The sequence below is a fragment of the Crocodylus siamensis genome, chromosome 2, assembly GCF_052110815.1.
Source record: "Crocodylus siamensis isolate JL-2025a chromosome 2, ASM5211081v1, whole genome shotgun sequence".
NCBI lineage: Eukaryota > Metazoa > Chordata > Crocodylia > Crocodylidae > Crocodylus > Crocodylus siamensis.
Window position 1 is genome coordinate 288,192,365 of NC_143396.1, and position 17,284 is coordinate 288,209,648.

The 17,284-nt window shown below is 42.0% G+C and overlaps 1 protein-coding gene across 1 annotated transcript in view; it reads right to left on the reverse strand.

Moving 5' to 3' along the window:
- Positions 1-7,057: 7,057 nt before the first annotated feature.
- SOS2 (SOS Ras/Rho guanine nucleotide exchange factor 2) overlaps positions 7,058-17,284 on the reverse strand; it is a 71,506-nt gene continuing 61,279 nt past the window's right edge. Inside the window, exons 19-23 of the mRNA XM_090034331.1 lie at positions 16,384-16,500; positions 12,097-12,358; positions 10,831-10,872; positions 9,463-9,572; positions 7,058-8,855 (exon numbers count right to left, since the gene is read on the reverse strand). Of these exons, the coding sequence (XP_089890457.1) occupies positions 8,346-8,855; positions 9,463-9,572; positions 10,831-10,872; positions 12,097-12,358; positions 16,384-16,500 (1,041 nt within the window). The 3' untranslated portion in view covers positions 7,058-8,345. The remainder of the gene's footprint in view (positions 8,856-9,462; positions 9,573-10,830; positions 10,873-12,096; positions 12,359-16,383; positions 16,501-17,284) is intronic.

Below are 17,284 nucleotides of genomic sequence, written 5' to 3' on the forward strand. Positions count from 1 at the left end.
CATTGGCAATCTCTGCGTCTATCTAGCGAATCATGGTTTGTACACCTCACAGTGCTCATCTTGAGCAGAGCCCTTACTCACAGCCAAGCCGAACGTGTCAGGATCCCAGGTGAGAATCACCGTCCTAACGGCAGATGTCATCTCACGGTAGTGACAGCTCCATTTCCAAAGGCAATACTAGGCTGTAAGGTTTGGAAGGGAACCATTCATCCAGTGTACAGGCCCCTGCCAAAACCTCTCCTGTTTGCTGCCGCTGGGTTACTTCCTTTGGCCAGGGTAAACTGGCACCAGCAGCAGGATCCTGCTCCCTACAAGCCCAGGCAAGTTTGTCATTGATATCACAGAGACATGGTTCTCCATTGCAGCAAGGGTGAGGTTGGAGAGTAGGAAAAACTTTCTAAGAGGTGGTGAAGTATTGGAATGGGCTACCCAGAGAGGTGGTGCAATCTCTGTCCTTGGAGGCTTTTAAGGCCCAACTAGACAAAGACTTGGCTGGGATGATCTAGGTGGGGCTGGTCCTGCTTGGAGCAGGGGGTTGGACTAGATGCGACTCCTGAGGTCCCTTCCAGCCCTCATTTTCTATGAGTCTCTGACTGGGGGGAAAGAGATGAACCCCCAGAAAGGCCAGCCTTGAAAGCTTCCAGGTTGGGGGTATGCTTATCATTCAGGCAGGATATTCCAGCAATGAATGGGATGGCAACATTATTTTGTTCTAAGATATAGAGATTCGATGTGCAACCAAGGAAATACGGACAAGCAACTCTTCTACTCGCAGACGTTATACTGGTACTATAGCGCCCTGTATACATGATAGCAAACGACACAAAAACAACGACACCTATGGACTCTCTCACCAGCAGATGTCACTGTCTTAATTTTTGAACCGTGCAAAATAAATGGTAGTGTAAAATGTATTGCACTAGTGCTAGCACACTCTCTCTTTAGACTAAAATGCTGTGAACACATATCCTTCCACCACTGTACAGATGTGCCTTTTTTTCTTTATCACATCAGCACTGACTGCAGCGGTAACAGAGAAGTCTTTAGAGGTCTTACAGCCTTTGACCTCTGTGTTATCACAGCAGTCAGCGCTGATGTGATAAGGAATAAAAGGCACATCTGAAGAGCTGAAAGTGCCCAAGTCAGATAATATTTAAAAGCAGCCTCTAGCTGATGATCAGTTGTCCATCTTTGCAAAGGAAGAAGCAAAAATTAGCCCAAGCCAGAAATACAGCCGGACCCAGTGCACAGGTTAAACTGGGGAAATCTTTTCTGTTGGCACTGCATTCCCTACATTTAAATTACATGCTAATCAGGACTTGGCTAAACACACCGTAGTGTAAACTCACAATATTTGATTAAGTTGTAATCCAGGGGTACTTAAAGTGATAACACAGAGTCATGGAGATAAAACATAAAATCACCAGTGACGGTCTTGTTGATAGAAAAAAAAATTGCCACGTTACCTGTCACCTTAGTAAAGCTGACTGGCTGGGCAGCAGCTCTGCAGAAAAGGCCCCAGGGGTGACAGTGGACAATAAACTGAATATGAGCCACCAGCGTGCCCTTGTTATCAAGAAGGCTATTGGCATACTGGGCTGCATAGGCAGGAGTGTTGCCAGCAGGTCAAGGAAAGTGATTATTCCCCTTTATTCAGCACTGGTGAGGCCACATCTGGAGTCCTAGGTCCAGTTGTGGGCCCCCCACTACAGAAAGGATGTGGACAAATTGGAGAGAGTCCAGCGGAGGGCAATGAAAATGGTTCAAGGGCTGGGGGACATGACTGGTGAAGTGAGGCTGAAGGAACTGGGCTTATTTAGTTTGCAGAAGAGAAGACCAAGGGGGGATTTAATAGCAGCCTTCAGCTCCCTGAAGGGGGGTTCAAAAGAGGATGGAGCTGGACTGTTCTCAGTGGGCTCAAGTTGCAGCAAGGGAAGTTTAGATTAGACATTAGGAAAAACTCACCAGAAGGGTGGTAAAACACAGGAACAGGTTACGCAGAGAGGAGGTGGAAGCTCCATCCTTGACTGTTTTCAAAACCCAACTAGACAAAGCCTTTGATGGGCTGATTTAGTTGGGGTTGGTCCTGCTTTGAGCAGGGGGTTGGACTAGGTGTGACCTCCTGAGGCCCCTTCCCGCCCTCGTTGTCTGTGATTCTAAAGTCTTGTGCAAGAGATAGAGAAAATCTCAGTTGGAAGTTTCCATGGAAAGGGACAGTCAACACCTTTAGTGGGCTTTTTTTTTTTTTTTTTAAATGAGCCAGGAATTGTCAGAAGTCATTGACAATACGTATTTTTAACTGAATACTGCACTTGCTTCACCAGAATCCAGCCCTCCATGGCTCACTGTTCCTTCGGGAATTTCAAAGCCGTAAGTAGTCCAGCGGGGGCTTTTACTAATCCACGCAGGCCAGGGTGATTTGCACATCTAGAGTTTCAGTTTTCAGACTTCATCTTGTTTGTAACCAATAGCATTTGACAAGTTATTTTTTTATGACATGAGAACTCAGTTATACAAGTACTTATTCACCCATGAAGTTCCACTGAATTTAACAGGGCTTCTCATGTGCGTATGCATGAGTGTTTTAAAAGCCCAGCAACGGCTCAACTTTCAAAGAGGTTTACAAAAAAGCAGCTATTACTCCTCAGTTAAAAGACTCCTTTTTGCTGACGTTTTTCCTTAGACATTTGTAAAAAGCCTTTCTTGACTCGTTTAACCCCTTCGGCTAAATTGCCTATCGTTTGCAATAAGAAAGCCATGACTTTTGATCAAGGTTTTGAGGCTCAAATGGTGGAGGTACAATTTTGAATATAAAATTGGTGTGGAAGACTTAAAAAAAGCTGTAGTAAAGATAAAAAGCAGGAAAAAAGTATCATTTGTGGTCAGCTGTAGCCAAGTCCTAGCTTCAGGAAATTGTAGTCTGAACAGGAAGGGCTCAAATCCACTGACCCAAAACAGAAGCACTGACAAAGCCTGGGACAGGTCCTACTCTTCTCTTATTATCAAGATGCTGTCAACATTTCATTTGATTTTCTAAATGGTTTTGGAGGAGCAGCTATTGTTGACCTTTTCATCTCTCTCTCAGAAACCTACACCATGAAAGCCAGGACATGGACATTGTTGCTGCTTCTACTCTCCCCGCTAATTATGAGCCAGCTGAAATGTAAATTTATTGCAATCTTGGCTTTCTCTTGAAGCACATCATAGTTGCTTTCAGCCACTTCCCAGGCTAAACACTTACTTTGGGTAACAGCCACTTCTGTGCCCACCACACTTTCCATCTGCAGACATTGGCGGCAGTGCCCTGCTCTGGAAGATTTTGAAATCTTTCAGCTCTTGTTGGACTCAGAGGAGGATTTGTGCGGCAAGGCCCCCAGAAGTTAAAGTTTTCCTCTTCTGAATCTTCCTGCAATTTGCGTATCTGCAGACTCACAGCTGCCTATTTCTGCGAAGATGAACATGACTTGCAGTCCCAGCTGGATTTCCTAACTGGCTCAACCCAAGTAGGAGTCATTTTGGGACTCTCTTACTAGGTCCCTAGAGCATGACAACTCCCACCAGCTGCTTAGTCAGCAAGAGTCCTCCGCTTCCTGTCCCTTATGCCAACGAAATTCTTTTATGGAAACACTCAACCGCTTTAACCATGACTTAACACTGCGGGCTTGATGTTTCCTCGTGTGTCATCATTTCCACTAAACATTTCCCCCCCTGCCCAGGTTTGCATATTTAATTCTCTTTCAAGTGAAGCCCAGCATTATAAAGCTGTCCAGAAGCACTCACCCTTTTTTTTCCCCCCCACCACGAAGTTTAAAAGTAAATGAAACACCCTCTGCCAAACAACCTCTCTATAGAGTTTTCAGGTTAATAAGTCTCAAAATGATGTGTCACTTGAAAATTAGCTTCTACACATGCATTGATTTATAACATTAGCTATCTTGCAGGTGTACATCATCTCTGAATCTTAATGCAAGCTGAAAGTTTTATAAGGCCCTGATTGAGCAAAACACTTAGAAGTGCAGTTAAGCCCATTCCTAACTATCATGCACATGCTAAACTATAAACCAACATAACTTTAAACCAATTGCTGTATCAAGGTATAAAACTATGCAGAATATCAGTATTATTTTATAAACGGGTTAAAATATAAACATATTGATACTGGAATTCAAAACTCCACATCTGCTGAATATCTCAGCTGTATGGATCCCTAAAATTTAAAGATTTTTTCCTAACAGCGAGCACTATAGGCAAATCAGAATTAATGTCCTGAAAATGTTACTAACTGTTTGTGGATAAACTGTGAAACAGTCCCATATGCCAACTGTTCTGCTTCTTAAATCTGGATTAATAAACTGAGTGGGAAGTGTACTCCACTTCACATTGGCTCCGTGATATTTTTACTAGAGCACTGAGGGAAACTCTCTAGTTTCCCCCAAGGCCTAGGATAGACAATTCTTGTAATCCTTTTTCCTTCATTATTCTGTAACATTCATACAAGTAGACTTTAGGATTAAGATGCATTGAGAAACCTATAAATTGCCTGCAGTGTTGCTTACTTTCTTTTCCTAACCCTTTAAAAAAGGAAGAGTTGATTGAAATGTCTTGACTGTTGATTTAATGAAGAGCAAGTTATAAGCAATCCCTGTTAAAATTATTTTTTTTGGTGATATTTTCTTAATAGAAACCTGTTAAAAAATGGAAAATTGTATTATTTCCTGATTTCATTTCCCAGGCTGCTCAATCTGGTAATCCCAATCAAAGGACTGCCTGCTGAGCACATAGGCTTTGAAGAGCTTAACACACTGAGCTAAATCTCTCCCACCTAATTAACCAGAAAGCTTCTTCCAAATCTCCGAAAGGTCAGAAGACATAGAACTAAATCAAGAAAACATTTCTTGGAATGAGATAATAAAGTGGTACAACCCTCAAGTTAAAGAAGGTTAAGACATGACTTGATTAGCTTGTAATTAACCTTAGTGATAAATCTAATTTCTGACGGTAGGAAGGTGTTTAATTTAGCAGGGAAAAGAAAAAAAAAGGCTGGAAGCTGAAGCTAGGTAAGTTTAAACACTAAGCAAAATGCAGTGTGTAATAGCAACTAATCATTGGAACAACTTAAAGAGATGTGTACTGGATTCTCCACGAGGCAAGGCTGGAGGGATGTCTTTGTAAAAGGTTTGCTATGGCTCAGAGAGAAGGTTTTGGCTCAGCTTACGTGGCCTGTGTTCTACAGGAGGTGAAGCTATTTGCACATAATGGCCGCGTCCAGATGAGCGCAGCTGTGCGGCACAGGGTGCCGCAAACATATCCGTGGCACCACATTTAGATGTGTGCCATGCTGCAAAGGAGTGCTGCCTGTGTGCGTGGTACTTTGCGTTTTTCCCCCACCCACAGGAAAAAACCCTGGTGAAAAAAAACGAGCAGCGCATGCATAGGCAGTGCACACCACTCAAAAGCAGAGCCGAGCTGCCCAGAGCCACACCATGGCTGGTGGTCAGGCTCTGTGGGGCAGAATCGCCACTGCTGCAGCCCCAGGGGGGCCCCTGGACCCCAGAGAAGGCTGCTGGGGCCAACCCAGTGCTGGCCCCAGCTTCTCCTACCCCACCCAGGGTAACTAGCTGCATGCATGGCACGGGCATTCTCTGGGGACAAGTAGCAGTGGTGCAAGATGCGCCTCTGCTAATTGTCTCCAGGGAACCAAATGTCCTCGCTCATCTGGACGTGGTCAGTGGGTCCTATTGACTTTACCATGACGAAATTATGAACTCTGAAGATATTAACTTCAATGAATTATTCTTTAATCTTCCCATGGATCTCTCTCAGCTGCCTGAACCATTAGTAGAAGGCCAGGAAGACCTAAGTCTAGGATACCAAAAAAAGAAAATTAAAAAAAATCCAAGCATAGCCTGAATTAGCAGAGCGCAACCTGAAAAAGAAATTCTGCAGCTTTCCTTTTGTCACGTCACCTTGGTAGTTCTGCTGGATGGGAAGTAGGTCACCAGGACCCAAAAGAAAGGAGACACAGTATGTTAGGCTGCAAAGTAAGGGAGAAATGGGTCAATTTAGACTTGTGGGTGCCCTTTGAAGCCTTACTGACCTACAGAACTATTTGTCGTGGTTTAGGAATTTGCTCAGCAGATCTATTTTGAGCTCTTTCCCTTACGTTTCCTTGGAAGCCTTCTGGGTAACTAGGGGCTTTTTCCTCCCACCTCCCCTCCCCTCATATAAGCCACTGTGGTGGTGATAGTGCTTGACAAACTACCTGGACATCTTTAACCTGATGGTAAAAGTCTGGGAGAGCTACTCTTCTTCATTGTCTAGGAGGACTATGTTTGCTACTACTTTTGTGGGGGCAAAAATCTTTGACATGGAAGGTGATCCAGGTCAGAGTCATAGTCTAAGTGGTTTTTTGCAGGTAAGCTGTCAATGGAGTTGGTTTTCTAGATGTTATTTTTCTCTCCTGAGTGCAGTCTGCATGGCTGATGTCTTGGGTAGGATCTATCACATTTCTCCACGTCTCAGAGGGGGGAGCATGGAAGGAAGCAGCAAAGGATAGAAAGAATTGTAGTCTTTACTACCCAGGACAGACTAAGATACCCACCTCCTACCTAAAAGGAAGTCAGGACCCCTTCCAGGACAGGAAAGGAAACAGTAGCATCCCTCCTGTCCTCATGTAAATGTCTTTGATGGTGGTAGTCACTTATCTTGTCTAATGAGTACATACAGGTGGATAGAAACTTTGACCTGGACATCTGAGCTGTAATAGTGCCCTTTCCCAAATCTGAAGGAAGAGCCAGAAATAGTGCGTGTGAACTGTCATCACATCTCTGGTGGAAGACAGTAAAATTTCTGCTGGGTTGCCAGATGGGTAGGCTTTAACACTTGTAATTCTCCCACAATTCTGGTCTAATTAGTTGCATCTAGGACAACAACTCATTTGTTCGTCTTCGCAGAACTGGCATGAAAGAATATAAAAATATGGGAATTCTGCACAGTGCACAGACACCGTTGCCTTCCCTCCTCCCCAGCCTTGCAAGGAACACACATGGTCAATCTCTGAAAAATTAAGACTGGGGTGATTTATTAATCCTGTTAAGAACTCTGATACAAAGCACAGTAAAAGGCCACAGACCAGTAAATAAAATGTGGCTTTTGGCCACTTTACAAATGCTGCTACAGTACTACCAGTAAAACAGCTTCACTCTCACACCAGTTCAAACGACAAGTAGTTCAACTGGCAAAGGAAAGTTCTGATCACTTCTCTGTTTAAAAAGTTTAATAAAGCTTTATGTGTTTGCTGGTTTAAATGCTACCAATTTCCAAAAGGGTATTCATAATTAAGTGAAGGGAGAACTAAAGAACATTAGGTTTGGAAGGCAAGACTGTGTTCCTAAGCCGTAGGAAACGCTTCTGAATGTATAAGATAGCAAGAGTAGCAGACTGTATTATAGGCCTTGAGTTACTTAAATTTATACAGGTTATTAGCATGATCTGTAAATATACAATATAAACAACTGTACATACATGGCATATAGCTTTGTTCTCCAAAACAGTAGGCAACTTTATTTTTTAGCTTAAGACACCTTCGCCTGCCAAAACAAAAAGGCACATCTGAACAAGATGCATGCTAAATACTAGGGATTCTCTCAGTTAACTGAGTTAGGTAGTCCTTGCTTACACTTTGTCAAAGTAATAGTGCATTTTGATATCTCCATTTTGATACTCAACACATTTTTTTCTTTTTTCTTTTTTTTACATCTTCAGCAGCAAATCAATGGAAATTAAGACACCGCGTCAAAAAATCTGAGAACAGTAGCTGTCGTCCACAAACCTCCATGCTCGCACAAAGTGACAAGGTGAGGTTTAAAACCAGTAACACTGTACATCCTCTGCTTGGGCAGCAAGTTCACTGTTCTTTTGAGGAAAAAAAAAGATGGAAAAAAATAAAAAAGGCCACTAGTGCTCAAATTTGAAAAATTTCACAAACGCACCTTTTTGGCTCAGTGCAATGAACTGATGTCAGTTTTCAATTCTTTTAGTGTCGTTTACAGTGCAAAATATATACTCTTTATACTGGCATAACTGTCGGCACTGAGGATCTGAGGCAAGGCAATGCTACTGACCACCTGAGGGTAATGCTGTAGAGGAGCAGACACAGGTTTGAGTGTGTATTCTTATTTTTCCAATTTAACCTCTTTTGGTTTTGGTTTTATTTATTTTGATCAGTAGCACTTTTATAAGAGCATTATTTCTGAAAGTACTAAAATACACTGCCTTTCTGAATAAATAAAAAAAAAGGAACTTTACAAATACTATTCCAGTGTCAATGACTGATATGGCTAAGGTCATTGAGGAGTTTCTGCATTTTCTAGCAAAGACAGTCTGTGCAAAGGAGGATGGGAAAGCTCCCTTTTGTAAGTCTTTGGTGGCAGTTTTGGTAACTGAGGGCTTGAGTTCTGCCGCGGTGGGACTGGGGGAGCAGGAGGATGGCTGAGGCTGTTGTGGCTTGAGCTGAGCACATAGCAGCGGCGCAGTATTCGGGGAGAGGGTGTGCTTGGAGGAGTGTTTGGAGAGTTTGGGCATGTGCTGGCTTCCCTCAACCAGTCTGGGTCTCTGTGGAAGCGTCCTCCTGGCGGTGGCTGGAGATTGAATGGACAGTTTATGAAGTGCTCCGGAGGCCGAAGCGGCACTGGTGGGGGGGTGTCAGGAAGAGGGTCCCGGGGAGGTGGCGGTGGGGGGCTGTGCAATGGTTGGTCAAATGAACTATTGTAAGCAGGAACTCGAGGCTGTATCTTTGGAGGGGGAGGCTGCCTAGGTGGAATGGCAGGAGGATCGTCATCAGATTTTGAGCCTCCCTAAAATGTACAAAGCAAAAAAGATTACAACTAGCCTTCAGATTTCTTATCCAGAACCAGTTCTAACAGATGCAAACCAAGCGACAGTTTAGAGTGAAGCCACCGGTTTGTAAGATATAACTGTGACAGTCTGACAGCACTGACTGCTAGATTATTTTATCATTTAATTAGACTGGCTGCTACATTATTATTTAATTATTACAAGCTTAATGGTAAAGGTTTCTCTCTAGATTAAAAAGTCTCCCATGTGTACAGACAAAACTCATAAGTACGTCCAAGCGTAGTTTGCTCACCAGCATTTTGCTCATAAGTACATCAAAGGGTATTTTGCTGTCTTATCTACAGACCAAGATACTACATATTCTGAGTAGTCCTGCAGTATTTTAAGACTGTAATGAAGCAACCCAAAATCTATTACAACTTTGTGCTAAGAAGTGGGGCTAACAAGGGTGAGCATTTGCAGCAACTAAAGATTAACAGAATAATTAGAATGTTATACTGCATCTAAAAAATGTGTCTGGGTTTACTTAATCAATACACTTGTTTTGCAACCCAGTACTTTTATTGGTAGGTTTGCTATTAAGATGATTTCAATAGAAAATAATACCTTAGAGTTCAAAGTGTCCTGATCAAACTTTTTGCGTGGCGGAAGTGGAGGAGGAACCAGAAATTCATCACTGAGCTTATGTAAACTACTCCACGAACTGAAGAAAGATTCTGCAGGGATGAAGACAGTTTCAGGCATTGCACAAAGCGATGAAGAAAGCACGTTCAAAGTAAGCTAGACACAAGCTAACAAACAATCTTTGTGCTCAGTGGCATCAGGAACTGTTCATTGCAGCTGAAGGAAATTATTTCACCATCCAGTTTTTATAATCATACATTCTATCTGACAAAGGAGACTTTATCTGAAGAACAGAATATAGTCATCAGCAGGTAATCAGCAATGTTGAAAGATGGAGCCTAGACAAAAGAAGGAATATAGCGAGCGCACCAACATCATTTCATTTGCAAGCTTCTATATACATCATGAAGTATTTGCTGTTCAAGTGGAGATGTTCAGTGATGCCTATATTCTGGATATATGTAAACTGAATATCAATATGAATCATATGCTTTTTTTGGCCAACAACTAATTACAGGTTCACATTTGGAATTTACAGGGCTGCTTATGGGATATAACAGTAGTTGGGCTGTGCTCTCAGCACAAAAACACTACAGAGAAAACAGTACATGAGATTCCCACCACCACACCTCTTTCATTTCTAAATGTTCCCAGTCCTTTTCCTGTTTGAGGAGAAAGGGTCATTTAACAAGATTCAGGAAAAAGATTAAATACTTCGCATTTAAATATAATGTTAGCTCTTGTTGTAACTTTTGTTTTCTTTCCATTTATCTGCAACATGCAGATGGGTGAACAATGTGATGTCTGCTCTGTCCCCGATCTGGGATTCTGTATTGCAGTTTTGGATTTTAATAAAACTGTAATGGAAAAAGGCAACTGGTAGCATTAATGAGGAAGTAGAAAGGAAGTTGACCACAGCTAGAAGCATTTTTCCAGCTGCATTTCAGACTCTGATTATAAACAGCACAGTAACATATTGCTACATGTGGGATTGACAGTGCCTCTCCCTCCCTGATAGCAGAACAAACACTTGCAGTAAATCTTAGTACCAGTCACTGTCTTATTTAATTGCTTTACCTGTATAATTTGCCTTACTGATTAGTGCTGCAGAAAATCCAAACAGGAAAACATCCATATTCCTGTATGTCAGGAACTAACCTGAGGAGCCTTTAACTTTTCTGCATTATACTGCTGTACACTTACTTTACCTACAACATGTGGAAACAGTTTCTACGTACCGGTATTTTATTAATTTCTCATCCCTTTGTTACAGAGAATGTCATTACTATCAGGCGCTTATGACAGGTTTAGAAAACAATAATGAAATACTACGGGAGTTCAAATACTCACTTGACTGCGGCAAAAGGACAGGGGCGAAGATGCTATTGCTACCTATTAAAATGAAAAATGGGTTAGAGGACCACTTTTGGACTCAACCATCTCACTTCATATTTCTACAAGATCTAAAACAGTGTCATCGACTCCAGGTTACCTTTAAAATATATCTGGCGATTTCTGAAATTCATTGCTGACCTCAGCTGAGTTCTATCACCTTCTCTCTCCTTTCCATACGCGACTGCTTTCATTTATATAGTTCAACATTATCCATTTTTTCCATTATGTAGCTTAGCCCATGTCTATTTCTCTCTTAGCCCCAAAGAGCACTTTAAGCCCAAAAGCTTGTCCAACATCTCTCTCAATTATATAGTTGGTCCACCGAAAGATGCCACAAAAAAGCCCTTGGTTTCTATTACGTAAGTATTTTTAGGCTAGAACATCTGACTTATTGCTGAGAATGTGTTGGTTTTTAAAACAGTAGTAAGGTGTTACAGCTCAAAGATGCACTAAATGCCATAAACTCAGGAAATTACCAATGACATTTGGTCGTGAACATTAACTACTCCTTTATCTTTGGGGTATGTCTACACCGCAGCAGCAGAGTTTGGTCTTGCTATTGGGGCAGTGAGCCCTGTTCCCACTGAGCGCAGGTGCAAGGTGGTGAGGACACCCTTAGGACACACCAGATGCAGCTCTTGAGCACACCAGCAGGCCAAGACTTGAGCATGGTGCTAGAGGTGCCCCCAGTCTCCTCTTCCAGGGCTGAAGCATGTAGAGCAAGAGCATGAGGTTAGGGTTTGCTGCCCCAGCTGTGACAATGAGCTTTTTGCTCCTATAGTGCAGATATACCCTTAAGTAACTCCTTATCTGTAGGCTTGAGACCTTCACAGCAGCCACATGAAACCCTAGCTGTCCTTTCACCTGAACCCAAGGGACACAGCAGACTCTTCTGCCACTTGCACCCCCGAACTTGACACAGAACCTTGTAACTGCCCCAACCAACAGCACCACAAGCTTTTCTTCCAAGATGAGACTTGCTCACACATTAGGAAAAGAACTTGGAAAACTGTTTAAGCAGCAAAAATGATGGCATGTGTCATGTTTGTTTCCTTTCTAAGCACACTGTGGGTTCCCAAACTGTACAGATGGTGATACAGGAGCTTGATAGTCTAGCCACTCACGTCACAATTTTTTTTTTAAAGGTGGCATGAGAGGCAAAAAAAATTTAGAAGCAGACAGTGGGGTGGAATTAGCAATAAAAATGCAGTGCATACATACCACAAGAGCTGTTGAGGTCAGGTTCTAAAAACACGCTAAATTCTGAAGAAGCCGATACTGGTGGAGTAGACGGTGTATTTGGAGAAGTTGGTGCAGACACTGTTGACTCGTGCTCTGCTTCAGTAATTCTACTAAAACTTATCTTACTTGGTTCCCTTTCAAGTGGGGTGGGATGGCCTCGTAAGGTGCCAGAGGTGGAGCCATGTCTGCCAGTATTGGGCCTTATTCCAGGAGACTTCAAGGTGTATGCTGTTTTTCTAGGCTAGAGAAAGTAAATGCGATTAATCAGGGCAAACAGTTGTACACTGACAATAACAGCAAAAATTCCAAGCCATTGGTCCACATTTACAAAAAGGAACCAAATACAGCATCCTAACAGTACTTATTTATTCTAGATGATTTTATAATAGCTCTATGTAGATGATCTGTCACTACTTATAACTACCTGCGCCTTAGGGTTTATTATATTAGCAGCTCCTTGAGTGGTAATCAAGGAATACGTTAACAATAGGGTCAGGGTCAAATAGAAGTGAGTCAGGGAAAGTGAACCCACTGACAGAATAGTCCAGCTCAGACGGACAAACTTCTTTTGCAAGTGGGGCACTACAGGTGACAGGGTTCAGGCTTGCACGCTTCACACACTTTGCAATACGTGTCATCTCTCTTCTCTGACCCACATTTTTCAGTGTCTTATACAGCAACGCTCTATATTGGAGTCTCTCTCAAGTGCTAGACTCCTGGACCTTGTGCTTGATGTTCTAGGATCACAGGAAAGGGGCCATGTGAGGTCATGCAGTCTAGCCCCCTGATCATCCCTGGTTTATTCTCCTCCAGATGTCTCTTGGTGACAACCCTACAGCTCCACGGGGGTCTTCTATGTGGGCTTTTTTTTTTTTTTTTTTAAATCTGCAACTCGCCTGCAGAGTCCGATGTACAAAAAACCCCACCCATGTCCAATCCAAAGCAGGTGCCAGGAATTATGGGTCATTTCCATGCGTGGCATGTTGGCCCTCAACACCCCTATCGCTATACAAAATAAGGAGGATTTGACAGATGTGGTGTTGCATAGAATTAAGGGGGTTTTGCTTTGCTTTCTTTTTAACAGAGTTATGAAACTCTGCACTGCACAAGAAGTCTTCTCCAATCATTTTGAAAATGTAGTAGTGGAGTTTCAGACACAAGTGTTGATCAGGACAAGCCATGGAACTGAAAGTTGCATTCTCGTGGCATCTGTTTTACAGATTAATTAGAAAAAGACAGGTCTGGGCTACTGGGGGCAGTCACAAACATCTCCTGGTATAGATGGCATGATATGCTCCTATTGCTTGTACCAGAGAAATGTATTGTGGCAACTCCTTCATGCGTGGATCCAAGAGTGTCAATCACTAATTGATGTCCTCTGTGTTTGTAAACTACCTGTTACATTGGTGCCAGCCATCCCAGACCACTCAGCTAGTTCTGAAAGATTTTTTCACTTGGAAAACATACTGGGTACATCTGCATGTTTATTAACACGCCATAATTACAGCGCATTAAGTACCTATCATTACAGGTACTAATTTAATGCGCTGTAATCAGCACTACCGTGCAGTAGTGCCAACGCACGCTTTTTTGGACAGTAATGCTAATGCACAGTATACTAATTCTACTGCACGTTAGCGCATTAGCATGGTTTTGGCCAGACATGCTAATGCACAGCAGAATTAGGCTACTGCACCTTTAGTGTCTCGTGTCAACATGCCCACTGATTTGGAATAATCAGCATTCACACAACAGACAGAGATTTCTGAAGAAAATGATTGTAAGGTCTTTTCTGATTCTCTTTTAGATCAGGAGCATTGGCACACTCACTCCTAGGAGGAGAAAAAAAAATGATTTAAACTGCTTTATGGCCCTCTTACTCCAAAGATGTGCAAAAAACACTTCTGACTGCAAGGAGGTACGGGAAGAACAATGACACAGCAGCAAGTTCTCTACCAGGCAAAATATCAGCATAAAAATCATTTCACGCTCTGGCAGCTGTTTGTTTTAAATGACTGACATAGTAACAATATTTGGTTTCACTAGAGACTGATTGTACCTCGCTCGGTTGTATGGTATATTTCAATTTTTGCAAATACTTGAAACAATAAAGAGAACTTTCATTTAGCTGTGAAATTATGTTTTAGAAAAATATTCTCTGATCAAAGTAAAATACAGCAACTAATGTTGGCTCCAAAGGGCTTTCCCCTTCAGTCATATGCCATTTTTTCACAGTGCCTTCAATTTAAATCATGTTATTATATAGAAGTAAGACTGGAATGTTATTGAAGCCATGATGGTCCAGGAAAGGTTTTTGGACGCTCATCTTGCTAGGATCCTATGATGCCTGCTGACTTCCTGCCCCTGGGGCAGGGGGCTGGACTCAATGATCCTTTGGGGTCCCTTCCAGCCCGAACGTCTATGAAATCTATGAAGGTACGATGCAAGGGTTTTTTGTGAAATCTTTTACTGGACAAACTATATAGTTGGTTGAGAAATTGATAGAATCATCAAATCATTTGGCAAGCTTTTGGGTACAAAGCACCCTTCTTCAGATGTGGGGGAGAAGCCTGAGTGGATAGCACAAAAGCATGTGTATTACTCCACATAAAAATGAAAATATTCTGCTTCAAGGAATGGAGGACAGCTATAAAATGGTGGCAATTGTAAACAAAACAAAGTATCATGATGTCCTTTGTAAATCCACGGTGCATCCACACCTTGAATACTTTGCCTAGTTCTTGTTCTCACATGCCAAAAAGAATATAGCTAGAAAAGGTCCAGAGAAGGGCAACAAGGATGATCAGTAGTATGGAGACGCTTTCTTATAAGGCCAAGCCTAGACACTTGAGGGGGGACATGATAAGGGTTTACCAAAATACTAAATGGCGTTGAGAAAGTAGATAGGGATTTGTTCTTTACTATCTCCCTCAGCAGAAGAGCTAGGAGTCACAAAATGAAATGGGAAGGTAGTAAGTTTAAAACTAACCAAAGAAAGTTCATTTTCACCCAGCGTGTCATGTAAGGGTGGAACTCATGGCCACCACATATTGTGGAAGTTGACAGCTTAGCCAAATTCAAAAAGGGACTAGTCAAATTCTCAGAGAAAAGGAGCATTAGTAGTTATTGAACATGAGAGTTAAAAATACAGCCTCTCTGAATCAGAATTTCCTAGACCTTAAATGCTTGAGGCTGCAAGTAGGGGAGGCATAGTGGGGCAAAAGCCCTGGTTGTACCCTGTTCTCTCCCTTTCAGCATCCACACACTGCCCATGTGACACAGGGGCCTAGGCAGGATGGACCTACGGTCTGACCCACTACATGGCAGGTTTTTTACTCATTTGGAGTGCCTATAAGAAAAAAGAAATGCAGCAGAACATCTAATGTAATTAGTGGAAGAACAAGACCATCTGAGAAGGAAAGAAGTTATTACCTCCGGAGCACAGGGAGATTAGTCGAGGTAGCATTTAGACGGTAATGAGCCATACATCCTTCCAACCACCCCCAAACCTGGCCCAACTCACCAGAAGCACACTCTCCTCTGATCAGCAAGTATCAAAATGGGACACATCCCTGCCTTAACAACAGATGCAAAACCTGTAAAGGCATCTCCTCTATTACCACAATCCACACTGCCCCACAATGAAACGGTCAAACCGTGGACCCCACACACGCCTGTTACAGAAAGAGTCTCTCTCATCCAGTGCACCCAACACCATCATGGAAACAATGGGAGTTAAACTAGATAAAGACTATGCACTGGAATAAACTCCCACAGAAAATAAGATCGATGCACATGAACACCAGTAGGTAGTGATCTATTTACATATAAAACAGAAGCACGTGTGTTGCTCCATCTACTGTTTAGGTCAAGTTGTCTGCTTCTCTCTCAGACCTGAAGAAGGATGTTTTGTGCCTGACAGTTTGTCAAACCTCTCTCCCAACTATATAATATAGTTGGCCCAATAAAAGATATCACCAAAAAATCCTTACCTCTTGATAAGACAAAAATGATACAATATCAATTTCAGTTTTAATACCAGTTTTTATTGCAAAATACAACTGGCCTATCAATAAGCCAAGACAGTTTTAGTACCTAAAATTACACCATCTGAAACAAATAAGAACATTTTTTAAATAACAGAGGTCTTCCAAGAAAACCTACCTGCAAAAGGAGAACTGTGATTCTAATGGAAGTTTTCAGGATTTACTGATGTTACTGAAGTAATTAGCAGATTAAAAAAAAAACAAAAAACTTAGAACTTACAAATTTAGGTGGCTGTTTGCAGTTCCGAGGTTCGATTTCTAATGATTTGTTGAACAAGTAATCTGTAAATTCTTTTTCTGATGCATTTCCCATTGGGTTGAGATTTTCAAAGAACTTCTAAAATGAGGTAAACCAGTTTCAGTAAATAAATCTTTATACACAGACATGCATGTATAAAATTGTTCAATGCAATCCCAATATTTCATTGGCTACCATCTAACTATTATGCCACTCAAATTTACAGCTGGAAAAATTCACCCTGATAGAAACAATGTAAGAAACATGCATGTTAAAGATAACAAGAGATTAAATGCCTGAAAAAAAAATTAAATTGAACAAACTGAGTTGCTTAAAATGGAACCAGATTCTTGAAACCACTTTTACTGAGTACTTATTAGGTATCATATTTTTAACCATAGTGGCTAATGTCCAGCCAAGAATGTGGCCCCTTTGTGCTAGGCACTGTGTCCACACAATCAGACAACTTTGCTGCAAATGGTTTCTAGTCCAAACAGAGAAGAGAGGTGCATTGTGGCATTTGGGGTAGAAGACCCCAGCAGAGGAAATATATGGTTGCAAATGTCCTGTTAGTGCCATGACTTTTGGTAAGAGAATTAACTTAGAAGGGGATCAGTTAAATGGGGGAAAAGGAAAGGGAAGGAGGGGTGAGAAGGGCAGGACTGCAAACATGAGGGTGTGAGGGACAGGTACAAAATGGAGTCACAGTAAAGAGACTGAGAGAAGAGGAAAATGGAGAGTCGTGACTAAGTTCACACCAAAACTTAATGTAGTCGCCTAGATCTCCCAGTTCCTTGGTTCTCAACCCACATTTTTTTTTTTTTTTTTTTTTTTACAAATCTGATCTGCGCAAAGGGCACAGAATAACCATGCCTCTGTCTTT